Source organism: Salvelinus namaycush, chromosome 39 (genome assembly GCF_016432855.1).
Source record: "Salvelinus namaycush isolate Seneca chromosome 39, SaNama_1.0, whole genome shotgun sequence".
NCBI classification, from domain to species: Eukaryota; Metazoa; Chordata; class Actinopteri; order Salmoniformes; family Salmonidae; genus Salvelinus; species Salvelinus namaycush.
In genome coordinates, this window is record NC_052345.1 from 3,669,875 (window position 1) to 3,682,869 (window position 12,995).

At 41.9% G+C, this 12,995-nt stretch overlaps 2 protein-coding genes across 2 annotated transcripts; one reads left to right on the forward strand and one right to left on the reverse strand.

Annotated features, from left to right (window-relative positions):
* Positions 1 to 863: 863 nt before the first annotated feature.
* LOC120032818 (3-mercaptopyruvate sulfurtransferase-like) lies at positions 864 to 5,268 on the reverse strand. The gene is made up of 2 exons (XM_038979004.1): positions 4,586 to 5,268; positions 864 to 1,730 (listed from the first exon to the last, which is right to left on the reverse strand). The coding sequence occupies exons 1-2, from the start codon at positions 5,172 to 5,174 to the stop codon at positions 1,420 to 1,422; spliced, it is 900 nt and encodes a 299-aa protein (XP_038834932.1). The 5' UTR covers positions 5,175 to 5,268; the 3' UTR covers positions 864 to 1,419.
* A 505-nt stretch (positions 5,269 to 5,773) lies between these two features.
* On the forward strand, positions 5,774 to 11,976 carry rps19bp1 (ribosomal protein S19 binding protein 1). The gene is made up of 4 exons (XM_038978740.1): positions 5,774 to 5,947; positions 8,381 to 8,572; positions 10,347 to 10,444; positions 10,785 to 11,976. The coding sequence occupies exons 1-4, from the start codon at positions 5,893 to 5,895 to the stop codon at positions 10,932 to 10,934; spliced, it is 495 nt and encodes a 164-aa protein (XP_038834668.1). The 5' UTR covers positions 5,774 to 5,892; the 3' UTR covers positions 10,935 to 11,976.
* The last annotated feature ends 1,019 nt before the right edge of the window (positions 11,977 to 12,995 follow it).

Here is a 12,995-nt window from a genome sequence, read left to right on the forward strand (position 1 = left end):
AGAAAATTACAAACTTTAGAAGCCTTATTCAACCTTAATTACACAAGTTTGCATTTTCTACTTTGCAGGAAAATTCTAAGCAACAAAAGATTAATCAAATTAAGATCCTACATCTTTATATGAATATTCAAAGAGAGCCTTACCTTACTGTATAGTGGACCTTCTTGTAGTCTCAGAAACACCGACTTCTCAATGCTCTACGGTTGAGTTACGTTTCACTCTGAACTGAAGGACAAGATAAGTGCTTAATGATGAATCAGTTTCTTGTCTCAATTGGTCACCACCGGATGATTCAAACCCTTTAAATGACGAGAAAAACGTTTGCCTGCCTTCTCTGAAAAGTAAATGAGTGAACAGAAAAGAGATTACTGACTGAAAGGGATTTTCTGTGGCTTCAGTTAGTTTCAACTGAAACCACACACGTCATCAACGCTGCGATCTGTACTTGCTTCCCTTTGTCAGAAGTGGGGGTGGAAAAAAATTTGGTAAAAAAGTTCTTCTTTCGGTCTCTGTTCTTGTTCCTTTTTTCTAAAGCATCAGATATTACTTCTGCTATTTTGACATTTTAATAAGAGTAATATTATTATTTTTTTAATTCCTGAAAATAACAGGTGCAAAAGCTTTGAGAACAACTTGTGATGTGAGGTAATGAAAGAGAGCGAGCAAGAGAGACCAAAGACGTTTTGCTGCCATCAAGTGGACAAAGTATGAATAAAGTATGGCCTTGGTGTAACAACTAGTTGATTTTCCACAGGTGCTTTTCTCCTCCACAAGAAACTATGAAATGAGACTGTTCATTACATGTTAGTCTTCCTTCAACCGTATCCAGGTGCTTTATTTATACAGCAAAAAGAGAGGTTTAATAGTTATTATAGAACTTATTTTTAATATCAGATGTGTACAAGAATTCAACCATCACAAATAAAAATTTAAATCAGTGACATTACAACATTGATTGATATTTACTACATTCATATGACTACAGAATGTCTTAAGGTTTGTGTAGGCATGTGGGGTTCAGCCCCATCCATACGTGAGGACCAGACCCACACACTGTTTAGCAGAGGTACTGGATTGTCCAGTGGGGCCACCCACTTCCCCTCGTGTTGAGGAAATTATACTGATGTCATTGTCTGGTGTGTGAATGATAAGGCTAATGAAAGACTGACGTGAATTCAAACGCCAACTGACCTTCGACATGTGATCGTCACCAACCCCCTCTAGTCCAAACAGTAAGATACAGTTACCCCCAGACACTGACCTCAGGCTAGTTTTACATTGCTCCTTAAGAATTGAGGGTACGCTGATCCTAGATCTGTGCTACGGGGTGGGGGTAAGGCAGGTTCTAACTATTGTCCAATAATCATCCAATCACAGCGAGCTTCCTCTCCCTCCCCATCACACATTCCTCTTCCTCCCTCATTCAAACACAGGGGAGTGTTTCCCAAACCCCACAGAGATCACATGCTCGGGCACGGCGCGGGTGTACCACTCAGACCACGCCCCGTCGTACACAGACACCCCAGGGTGCCCGCACTCGTGGGCGGCGAGGGCCACGTGGCAGGCAGTCACACCTGACCCACAGGACACGCAGAGCGGGTGGGAGAGGTCGACACCAGCCTGGGTGAACATGGTCTGGAGGTCTTCATGGGGATGGAGGTGACCGGACGGAGAGAGGAAGGAGGAGAAGGGCATGCTGATGGAGCCAGGGATGTGGCCTGGCTCAGTATCTGAAAGAGAGGAGGAAGAGAGTGAATGGGTGACAAAAAGGACAAACAGAGGGAAAGGGTTAGTGCTGCTGGGTGAATTTCCATAGTGTAAAAATGCTCCCTCTTCCTGTGTCATTTCCATGCCAATAGAGAATATTCAAGAGGTCAAAGTCCCCAGCCGAAGAGACACTTATAGGCAGATAGCACGTACATAATGTGTGTGTAGGACAACTTCAGAATAAATAAAGTATAGCCACATAAGACCTTATCGCCATAGAGGTAAATTAGAACACCTGGAAGGGATAGCGTCACAACAAGGTAGATTAGAACACCTGGAAGGGATAGCGTCACAACAAGGTAGGGATAGTGTCACAACAAGGTAGATTGGAACACCTGGAAGGGATAGTGTCACAACAAGGTAGATTGGAACACCTGGAAGGGATAGTGTCACAACAAGGTAGATTGGAACACCTGGAAGGGATAGTGTCACAACAAGGTAGATTGGAACACCTGGAAGGGATAGTGTCACAACAAGGTAGATTAGAACACCTGGAAGGGATAGTGTCACAACAAGGTAGATTAGAACACCTGGAAGGGATAGCGTCACAACAAGGTAGATTAGAACACCTGGAAGGGATAGTGTCACAACAAGGTAGATTAGAACACCTGGAAGGGATAGTGTCACAACAAGGTAGATTGGAACACCTGGAAGGGATAGTGTCACAACAAGGTAGATTGGAACACCTGGAAGGGATAGTGTCACAACAAGGTAGATTGGAACACCTGGAAGGGATAGTGTCACAACAAGGTAGATTGGAACACCTGGAAGGGATAGTGTCACAACAAGGTAGATTGGAACACCTGGAAGGGATAGTGTCACAACAAGGTAGATTGGAACACCTGGAAGGGATAGTGTCACAACAAGGTAGATTGGAACACCTGGAAGGGATAGTGTCACAACAAGGTAGATTGGAACACCTGGAAGGGATAGTGTCACAACAAGGTAGATTGGAACACCTGGAAGGGATAGTGTCACAACAAGGTAGATTGGAACACCTGGAAGGGATAGTGTCACAACAAGGTAGATTGGAACACCTGGAAGGGATAGTGTCACAACAAGGTAGATTGGAACACCTGGAAGGGATAGTGTCACAACAAGGTAGATTGGAACACCTGGAAGGGATAGTGTCACAACAAGAGTAGATTGGAAACACCTGGAAGGGATAGTGTCACAACAAGGTAGATTGGAACACCTGGAAGGGATAGTGTCACAACAAGGTAGATTGGAACACCTGGAAGGGATAGTGTCACAACAAGGTAGATTGGAACACCTGGAAGGGATAGTGTCACAACAAGGTAGGTTAGAACACCTGGAAGGGATAGTGTCACAACAAGGTAGGTTAGAACACCTGGAAGGGATAGCGTCACAACAAGGTAGATTAGAACACCTGGAAGGGATAGCGTCACAACAAGGTAGATTAGAACACCTGGAAGGGATAGCGTCACAACAAGGTAGATTAGAACACCTGGAAGGGATAGCGTCACAACAAGGTAGATTAGAACACCTGGAAGGGATAGCGTCACAACAAGGGGTATGCTCTAAACTGGTACAATACCAATCAAGTGCAACAGTCAAATATACAGAATTGTATTCAGACTACTACTATATGTTGCGTTTCCACTCCGTTCACTAGTGTGTGTGCATGCGTATGCGTATATGGTACACAATTGTGCTGACAGATGTTCTGATTTATGACCCAACCTCCATGTTTGCTTATCAGCTTGTGCAAACAAAGGAGGCCTACGGCTTGCCTCTGCAAACGTTATCTTGTGCAAAGCCTTGCTTCCTCTGTCCTCGTCTCCTCAATTCCACTCAAAGCTTATTGTAGGAAGAGGTCCGAAGGACCTTGGATCCTCTCCTCCAATGAGCTTTGGAGAGGAATTGAGGAAACAAGGACAGAGGACGAAAGGATTGGACAGGCAGCAGGTAACATTTCAAACCAAGTGTGCTTCCCAAATCGCACCCCATTTCCTACATAGGGCTCTGGTCCAAAGTAGTGCACCATAGGATGCAGCCAGAGTACGAGGAGGAAGTCACACGTTCAGCAGCTCTGTGCCTCAGGGCCAGACGAAGTCCACATCCCATAAATAACACACCCATTATCTATCGCAACATGACAGCTGAGAGAAACTGGATCATCTAACATGAGCAATCTGTCAGTCTATTGTGTTGTTGATTATGGGTCAAAGCTCATTGGAGGAAGAGATCCGGAGGATTGGAGGAGAGGGCTTCTCAGTGATCAGTAGCTGGTCTAGGCCTATTGATTATAGGTCAAAGCTCATTGGAGGAAGAGATCCGGAGGATTGGAGGAGAGGGCTTCTCAGTGATCAGTAGTTGGTCTAGGCCTATTGATTATAGGTCAAAGCTCATTGGAGGAAGAGATCCAGAGGATTGGAGAGGGCTACTCAGTGATCAGTAGTTGGTCTAGGCCTATTGATTATAGGTCAAAGGGGGTTGTTGTTTATGTTTACCCCCACAGTTGGACCCTGTTGGCCTATCAGCAGCATTGATCAAATGCTAAATGAGCTACTAATAAGGTGACATGAGCAGGCCTCCATACTCGAAGTTATGGCTAGTTATACACCTATTGTAGGCTACACCTTCGTGTTTATTTTATTTTTTTTGTGCATTTTCTTAAAAAAAGTTTAACTCTGCATTGTTGGGAAACGGTAAGTAAACATTTCACGGTAAAGTCCACACCCGTTGTTTTCGGCAAGTGACAAATACATTTGATGTCACCTGACGTATTTACAGTGTGTGAAATAACATCAATGCACTTTCAGTGTGTGTGTGTGTGTGCGTGTGTGCTGCTCACTGTCTCTGGGTTCTGGATCCACCCCTCTGAATCTCCCCCCTGGTCTGGCATCGACCACCTGAAATTCTTTACTATCCAGATTATCCAGGATGTCCTCGTACGTCTTCACCCAGGAGCGGTTCAAAGAGGCCCTAAATTCGGTCTGCTCGGGTCGGGAGTACCGGTCACTTACTGGAAGTCCCTCGTTCGCCCAGTTTTTGAGTCCTCCGTTCAGAACCGAGACAGAACTGTGGCCGAAAACTCGGAACATCCACCAAACTCGAGGCGCAGAGAACGCGCCGAAGTTGCTAGCATCGTAGACCACGACGTGCGTATCGTTTCCAATCCCCAAATTTCCAACATAATCTGCAAAAATGCGCTCGGATGGCAGCATATGATCCAGCGGAGAAGTTTTGTCGCAGCACTGGTCTATGTCAAAGAAGGCTGCACCCGGGATATGCCTCTTCTTGAATTCGCTCTTGGCGTTGCGCCTGAGTTTGGGTAAGTACCAAGACGTGTCCAAGACGCGGAGTTTGGGTCCGAACCGTTGGTCTTTGACCGCATCAAGAAGCCACTTGGATGCGACGATAGCCCTCGCTTGGAGCGCCATGGTTGAACGTGTAATTCCCGACGGTTGCAAAGGTGATACAGGTAGAACGAGAGACGGTTTTTATGGAAAGAGAGGGAGCGCTGTCCCAGGAGAAATAACACGCCCCCAATGCACAGCCTGTAGCTTAGCTGAAAGTGAATGGGGGCGTTACCATATGGCCAACAGACATTCATCAAAATTAACAGCAAGGCAACTTTATATAAATTGGCCACTCGGTATTTCCATCATGTTTTTTTTATTTTATTCATATGGAATTGTGCGTAATTTGTAATATTTTATTTACAAAAACATATGACAACTTAACATTTACATACATTTCCAAAAACATTAATGGCATCAGACTTGCTCAGACCCACATTTTCCCGCCGTCTCCACAACCAATTCAAATAGGATCAGATCATGAACTTTATAAAGCATGTATTTAAATAACGTCTAAATAATAATGCGGCTAAATAACCTCATTAACATGACCTCATGTGTTTTCTATGACATGTCATCATTTTTCCAAAAGCGAAAGGTATTTTGACAACAATCCGGAACCATGATGGTGCACTTTGAAAATAGTTTTCACCCGAGTAGTGATCCCCAAACACTGTTCGCCGGATGTTGAACTCACATGTTACTTTTTACAGAAGCAAGATAATTTTTCTAGATTTGCTGGAGAAATCTTAACGTTTACTCACATGTTTGTTATTTAAAAAGTAAAGTGCATATCAACATGTCGGCATCAATGATTCGGAGGGGACTGGAGTTGCTAAGCGATGACATAAAAGGTAAATTATCCACAGTAACCGCGGTTTCATTAGCTATTTGGGTCATTCCTACTTTGAGGTGCATTTTCTGCCCCTAGGACATATCAGTTGTTATTTAGTGTAAAGTGTGGATTCCAACGGCTTTACGTATAATGCCAGGTGTTTTGTACCTTTAAAACACAAAAATATGGATTCTGAAAGGAAATGTTATGCATTTAAAAAAATACATGTCAGTGGGTGTAGGCGTTTTAGTCAAGGCCCCAGGTGTTATTTATCAACTTCCACAAGAAATATAAGCCATAACATGTAACTATAACATCTTTAATCATTAACGTTCAAATTCATGATCATTGTATTTATTATATATTTTCTGTGTTTCCCTGTTGTCACTTTCCACCCTGTTAGTTTGTTGTAATTCTCCATTTAAGAAAACATCCCCTTCCTACAATGACACCACATTAAGGAAATGTCATCATTTCTTTGATGGGAAAACTATGGTACAAAGCTAAATAAATATAAACACTCAGCTTTATCTGTTTGTCCATGTTTCATGTTGTTAGTCTGTATGTCCAACTCAAATGTTCACCCTGTTAGGTTAAATTATAGAGAGAAAAAATGATATTTGATAGAGAAGTTAAAATCCTGTTCAAGTGTTCACCATTATGCGAGCTCAATCTTGCTCATTCACAGAGCTATGGCAAATTTAGGCTAAAAATGTCAACCCAGTTAGGATTATGCACCTAACAAATGTCAACCCAGTTAGGATTATGCACCTAACAAATGTCAACCCAGTTAGGATTATGCACCTAACAAATTGGAAAATGCACCCAAAAGGTTCCTGAGCTTGAAGAAATATGTTTTTGGGAAAGTCAAACATCCCTTTTCTGATAGGGGAAAAAATAAATATTATATATGTATGTATGTGTTCTAAAGTTTTGAGGTCCAAATGGCACCGCATTGTAGGAATGACTGAGCTAGCTATGTTATCTTCCATGCAACCAGGATGTAGGAATGACTGAGCTAGCTATGTTATCTTCCATGCAACCAGGATGTAGGAATGACTGAGCTAGCTATGTTATCTTCCATGCAACCAGGATGTAGGAATGACTGAGCTAGCTATGTTATCTTCCATGCAACCAGGATGTAGGAATGACTGAGCTAGCTATGTTATCTTCGATGCAACCAAGATAGTTTTTATATTGTGCTGGACACTATGTAAATACTCTCTTGGTTGCATCGAAGCTATAGCTATCTATGAAACTCCAAAGGCACAGGTTGAGAGCAGTTTATGACAATTCAATTGGCTTTCCAGACGTAGATCTTTAGTTCGGTGATGTTCCTATTTATTGCAGATAAACGACATACAGCTAGCTACTTTGCATAATATAAATACCGAAATGTTACAACGTGAAAGAAAGGTGCATTTGATGCGTGTTGTAGTGAGACCCGTCTCACTAGAACGCATATGGAATGCACCTTTCTTCAAATAAAATTGTATTTGTCACATGCACCGAATACAACAGGTGTTGACTTTACCGTGAAATGCTGACTTATGAAACCTTCCCCAACACTGCATAGTTAAAAAGTAAGGGAACAATATATATATATAATTGGATAAAAAAAAATAGTAGCTAACACAATGGAATCACAATAACGAGGCTATATACAAGGAGTACCGGTACCGAGTTGTTAGATTACTTGTTAGATATTACTGCATGGTCGGAACTAGAAGCACAAGCATTTCGCTACACTCGCATTAACATCTGCTAACCATGTGTATGTGACCAATAACATTTGATTTGAGTCAATGTGCAGGGGTACGAGGTAGTAATATGTACATGTTGGTTGGGGTAAAAGTGAATAGGCAATCAGCATAGATAATAAACAGGGTAGCCGCAGCACGTGTGAAAGTGTATCTTTGTGAGCGTATGCATTGTGTGTGTGTGTGTATGTATGTAGTGTGTTCCAAGTGTCAGTGTTGTGAGTGTGCATAGAGTCAGTGCACAAAAAGGGGGGGGGTCAATGTAAATAGTCCGGGTAGCCATTTGATGAACTGTTAAGCAGTCTTATTGCTTGGGGATAGAAGCTGTTCAGCAGATGTTTGCAGCTGTAGAACTTTGAGGATCTGATGGCCCATGCCAAATCTTTTCAGCTTCCTGAGGGGGAAGAGGTGTTATCGTGCCCTCTTCACAACTATGTTGGTGTGTTTGGACCATGTTAGGGTTCACATTGTTACAGTATTTATTCTATGCAAAGTAGTGTCATCTGTGCTAACACTTCCTGGTCACCACTGTGTGCCTATTTACATGTGACCAGTGACCTATTAGCCCATGTGAAACATCCCTAGACAGACCACATACACAACACACATGAGTACATAACATGAGCAGTCCAAAATGTCTCCTACACAAATGTCTCTCTCGCTCCCCCTTTCTCCCTCCCTATCTCCCTCAGCGGTGTCAGATGGTAGCAAGAAGCAGAAGAGCGCGGCCAAGAAGAAGCACACACCGAGCAAGGCTGAGGTGATGGGTCTGGTGAGCACCAACCGTCAGGGCGTCAGCAGGCAGGTCCGGCGGCTGCAGGGGCGTCTCGGTCCAGGGAAGAGCAAAGCCACCGTCAAAGACAAGAGGATCAAGTCTGCCGTGGGTGAGTGGCTCAACGCGTTCAGAGGCACAAAGCATTTCTGTGCAGAAAAACAAACACATTAATTTGTGTAGGGAATGGTCTGGTACATATAAATATAGTCTAGTAATTCTATTGCTATGGTCTCTGTTCATGCTATTTCTATGTTCTGGTTGATGTCATGCAACTAGCTAGAATGTTTATTTTTGGGGGGTTGAGGATCAGGCCCTTCTCAGCTATTTGTTGACTTGTGTCTGAAGAAGGAAACTAGTCTGTCTGTGAAACTGGTGTCAGTGTATCAGCTTCCTGGTGTAGTCCAGGGGATTTCAACTCTTACCCTCTGAGATCCGGAGTCTTAATTAATTATACCCACCTGGTGTCCCAGGTCTATTTTTTTTGTAATATTTTATTTAACTTTTTTTGTTGCAGTTAATTATTTAACTTTTTTTTAACCAAAACATTCAGACAAAAACAATAAACAACTTAATATTTACATAAATAGATTTCCACAAACATTAATGACATCACACTTGTTCAGACCCACATGTTCCCATGGTATCCACACCCAATGTTGTTTTTCTTACTTGTAAGACTATACCCTATATGACTTCAAATTGTGTTATGGTGTCCCAGGTTTAAATCAGTCCCTGATTAGAGTGGAACAATGAAAAAATGCAACTGGCTTCGAGGTCCAGAGTTGCATTTGAGGGGACTAGTCGTCTGTGAAACTGATGTCAGTGTACCAGCCTCATGGTCTAGTCCAGGGATCATCTAGATTCAGCCACGTGACAATTTTTACATTTGTTTTTTCTTGAGCAGATGGTCACGGGGTCGAAACATAATTACAAATAATTTATAGGCTGCAAATTAGTGGTGTAAAGTACTTAAGTAAAAATACTTCAAAGTACTACTTAAGTAGTTTTTTGGGGTATCTGTACTTAACCTTAATATTTTAACAACTTTTACTTAAACTCATTCCTAATAAAAATTATGTGCTTTTTACTCCATACATTTTCCCTGACATCCAAAAGTACTCTTTACAATTTGAATGTTTAGCAAGACAGAACATGGTCCAATTCACACACTTATCAAGAGGACATCCCTGGCCATTACTGCTGCCTCTGATCTAGCAGACTCACTATTCACAAATGCTTCGTTTGTAAATGATGTCTGAGTGTTGGAGTGTGCCCCTGGCTATCCGTAAATAAATAAAATAACACATTGTGCCTACTGGTTTGCTTAATATAAGTAATTAGAAATTATTCATCATTTTGATACTTAAGTACACTTGAGTCATTTTCTATTAAGGTGTCTTTACATTTACTCAAGTATGACAATTGGGGACTTTTTCAACCACTGCTGCAAATTGACCGCAAGAAGTCCAAACAGATATAATATTTGACTAAAACATAATAATTTCAAACCTTGCTTACATTTGTATACGATCACATACATTATCTCTTTATTATATGTAGGAATACTTTGGAACTTGAAAATGAAAATCACTTGGAGCTGATTTGCTTTTGTTTTTACAGTCTGTCCAATAATAAAAATGAAACGTGATCAAATCAATAGAATCACACGGGCCGCCAGTTGAGGAACCCTGGTCTAGTCTGTCTGTAAACCTGGTGTCAGCCTCGTGGGCCCGACTCCTTACCATCCTCTTGTCTCCATCTTGTGTTTCCATAGATTATGCGTAGGCCTTCTGTGCAAACTCCTCAGGTCATATCATTTAGTGTCTGTGTCATGGACTTGGTCTTGACCTCTGAACTGTGATGTCATGTCTTTGTGTTTCCAGAGGAGTTCAGGAAGAAGCAGGGGAAGAGCCATCTGAGCGCCAACCTGCTGTACTTCCTGGGGACGGGCTTCAGAGCTACAGACTCCGACACTATGAAGGTAAGAGACAGCCTGACAGTTCAAATGTCATGCCCTCTAACTACTACTACTATGGAGGATAGTTGGTTGAGGTCTTTGGTCCCTGTCATGACTTTTGATTGATTTGGTAAAATAACTGCAGATACATGTGGATTGTGTTCATTAGAATGGAAAAATGTTTTAACAATTTGAAACCGAAAGCAAAAATGTAGTGTTTATTTTATTTTATTGGATAGGTCCTATCCCTGTTTCAGTCCATTTTTCTTCTAAGTGCCTGATGAACGTGCCCCTCTTATGGGTGATTCACATAGTCTTCATCATCTTAATTTCTTAGACTGTCTCCCCTCTTATTCCCCTTCAGATCGTCAACCAGAATTTGGGCCGGCAGTCTCGCCACCGTCCGGACCGCACAGTCAAGAAAGCCTCCAAGGAGAAGTCTGTGTTCACAGAGGATGAGTTCCAACAGTTCCAGAAGGAATACTTTGGCAGAACTGTGGAGCAGGGGAACTAGACAGATTCTAGTTCCAGAGACTTAAGGCTGCGTTCCAGTTCCAGAGGTGTGTGCTTCACACTCCTTGCCATGGATTGCTAATTTCACCATTGTTAAAGGTCCAATGCAGCTGTATTTCAATATCGACTAATTTATGGGTAACAATTAAGTGTCTTACTGTGATTGTTTATTTTTGACCATGTTATTTAAAAACAAAAATACCTTCTTAGCAAAGAGCAATTTCTCAAACAAGTATCTTCCCATGACTGTCTGGGAGTGGTCTGAGTGGGGAGGGAGAACACTATCTGGTATTGGCAGAGAGGTTGGAACTCCCTTATTTACCTCCTGGTGATATCACCAGGCAGGCCAAAACTCCATCTCACCAAAACAGGCTGACATTTTAGGCAGTCTTTTCAAACAGCTTACTCTAAGAGGGCATTTTCACAGTATTATTCCAACCTCCTAGGAGAGGGGGGGAGAAAAAAACAGTAAAATCACATTTTGGACTGCACTGGGCCTTTTAATTCCATGGGAGAATGTGTGTTCAGTTCCAGAGCCAATGAGGACTTGGTAAAGAGATCAGACACTTGACTGACTTTAGTTTTTGTCCAAAGTACTTCACTTTGGACCTGGAATGTGGTACTGCACAACATGGACAACAAGTGACTGTTAAGTGGCCTTGAGGCTCATTCCAAACTTGTTCTATTCATGCAGCAGAAAATAGTCAACTTTCAGAGAAACAAAAGTATTGTTTAAAACGTCATTTTCTATTTGTCTTCAAATCGATTTTCAGAGAATTTCTTGTTTCCTTGTGTTAAAAAGATGAAATCACAATGAACTAGAGTATGCTGTTTTATTAAGTACATTTTCAGAAAATAAATGCCTTGTCCCTTTGATTTGTAAACAATGAATAAAAGTATGTAGAACACTGTCATGAAGCCTACACAAACTGAAGCAGCAGTAGGGGGTGTGACGGTCATAAAAATTGTGTTAGCCGTTAACTGTCATGCAAATCATTGCACTGTTATTTACCATTAACATAAACATGTTTTGTATCTCTGGGCATACGAGTCGCTGATGTGTGTCTTTGGAACCGCTACATTTTAAACGGTAATGATTCCATTTAATATTGACCATCACAAAAATGATCCGTTGTTTAGGTACGTCTTAACTAAGAAACCTAATACAATGTATTTCAAAAGAAGGGAATAGCATATTCTGGGTGTATAGCCCCTGTATGTCAGGCGTACGCTGTTCTGTCTATGCATGATACTCTCACCCACTCAAAGTAATTAGACGGACGAAGATGATGCATAGGGAGGTCAGACAATGTAACCCTGATAATGACGTCACCACAAAGGCAATAGAAATTCCCATCAAACACTTCATTATGCTGTATATGCCATTTAGCAAGACGCTTTCATGCAAAGCGACATGCAGTCATGTGTGCATACATTTTACATATCGGTGGTCCTGGGAATCAAACCCACTACCCTGGTGTTACAAGCGCCGTGGTCTACCAATGGATTGAATTTGAATAAGCTGAATTCTGAGAATAAATGGTGATGCGAGTGCATCTTTAATCAATGGTGTAGACTAGAGAATTCCATTATGAATAGCCCCAACTCTCTTAGGCTGTGTTTACACAGCCACCCTAAAACCCCAAATCTGATTTTCTTTATAGCCAATATTTTTTCTGAATGTCCACACTTGACCCAGATTCACATTCACACTTGATGTAGGCTCTGAAGTAGCACACAGATTTCACTGTTCCTTTAAAATTGGGGGTGGTTGTCATGGTAACGACAGGTTGTAAAAATAGTCTATAATAACTTCTAAGCAAAACAAAATCTTCTCTGAGTGTCCAGACAAGTCGCATATAGAGAGCAATTAATAGTAGTCCTAATGGCGTCTTTTTGTAGACACTATCTCCGTCATGGTTCGTTGGCCAACACCTATTGAACCCTTTCTGTGTTGCCTCACGAGGGCGATGCGCGCAAGTTGGTGGCAGAACACTGGGATTTCTCATAGAACGCCAACAAAAAAATGCTATTTACATGTTGCTAATGAGTGCATTTCACA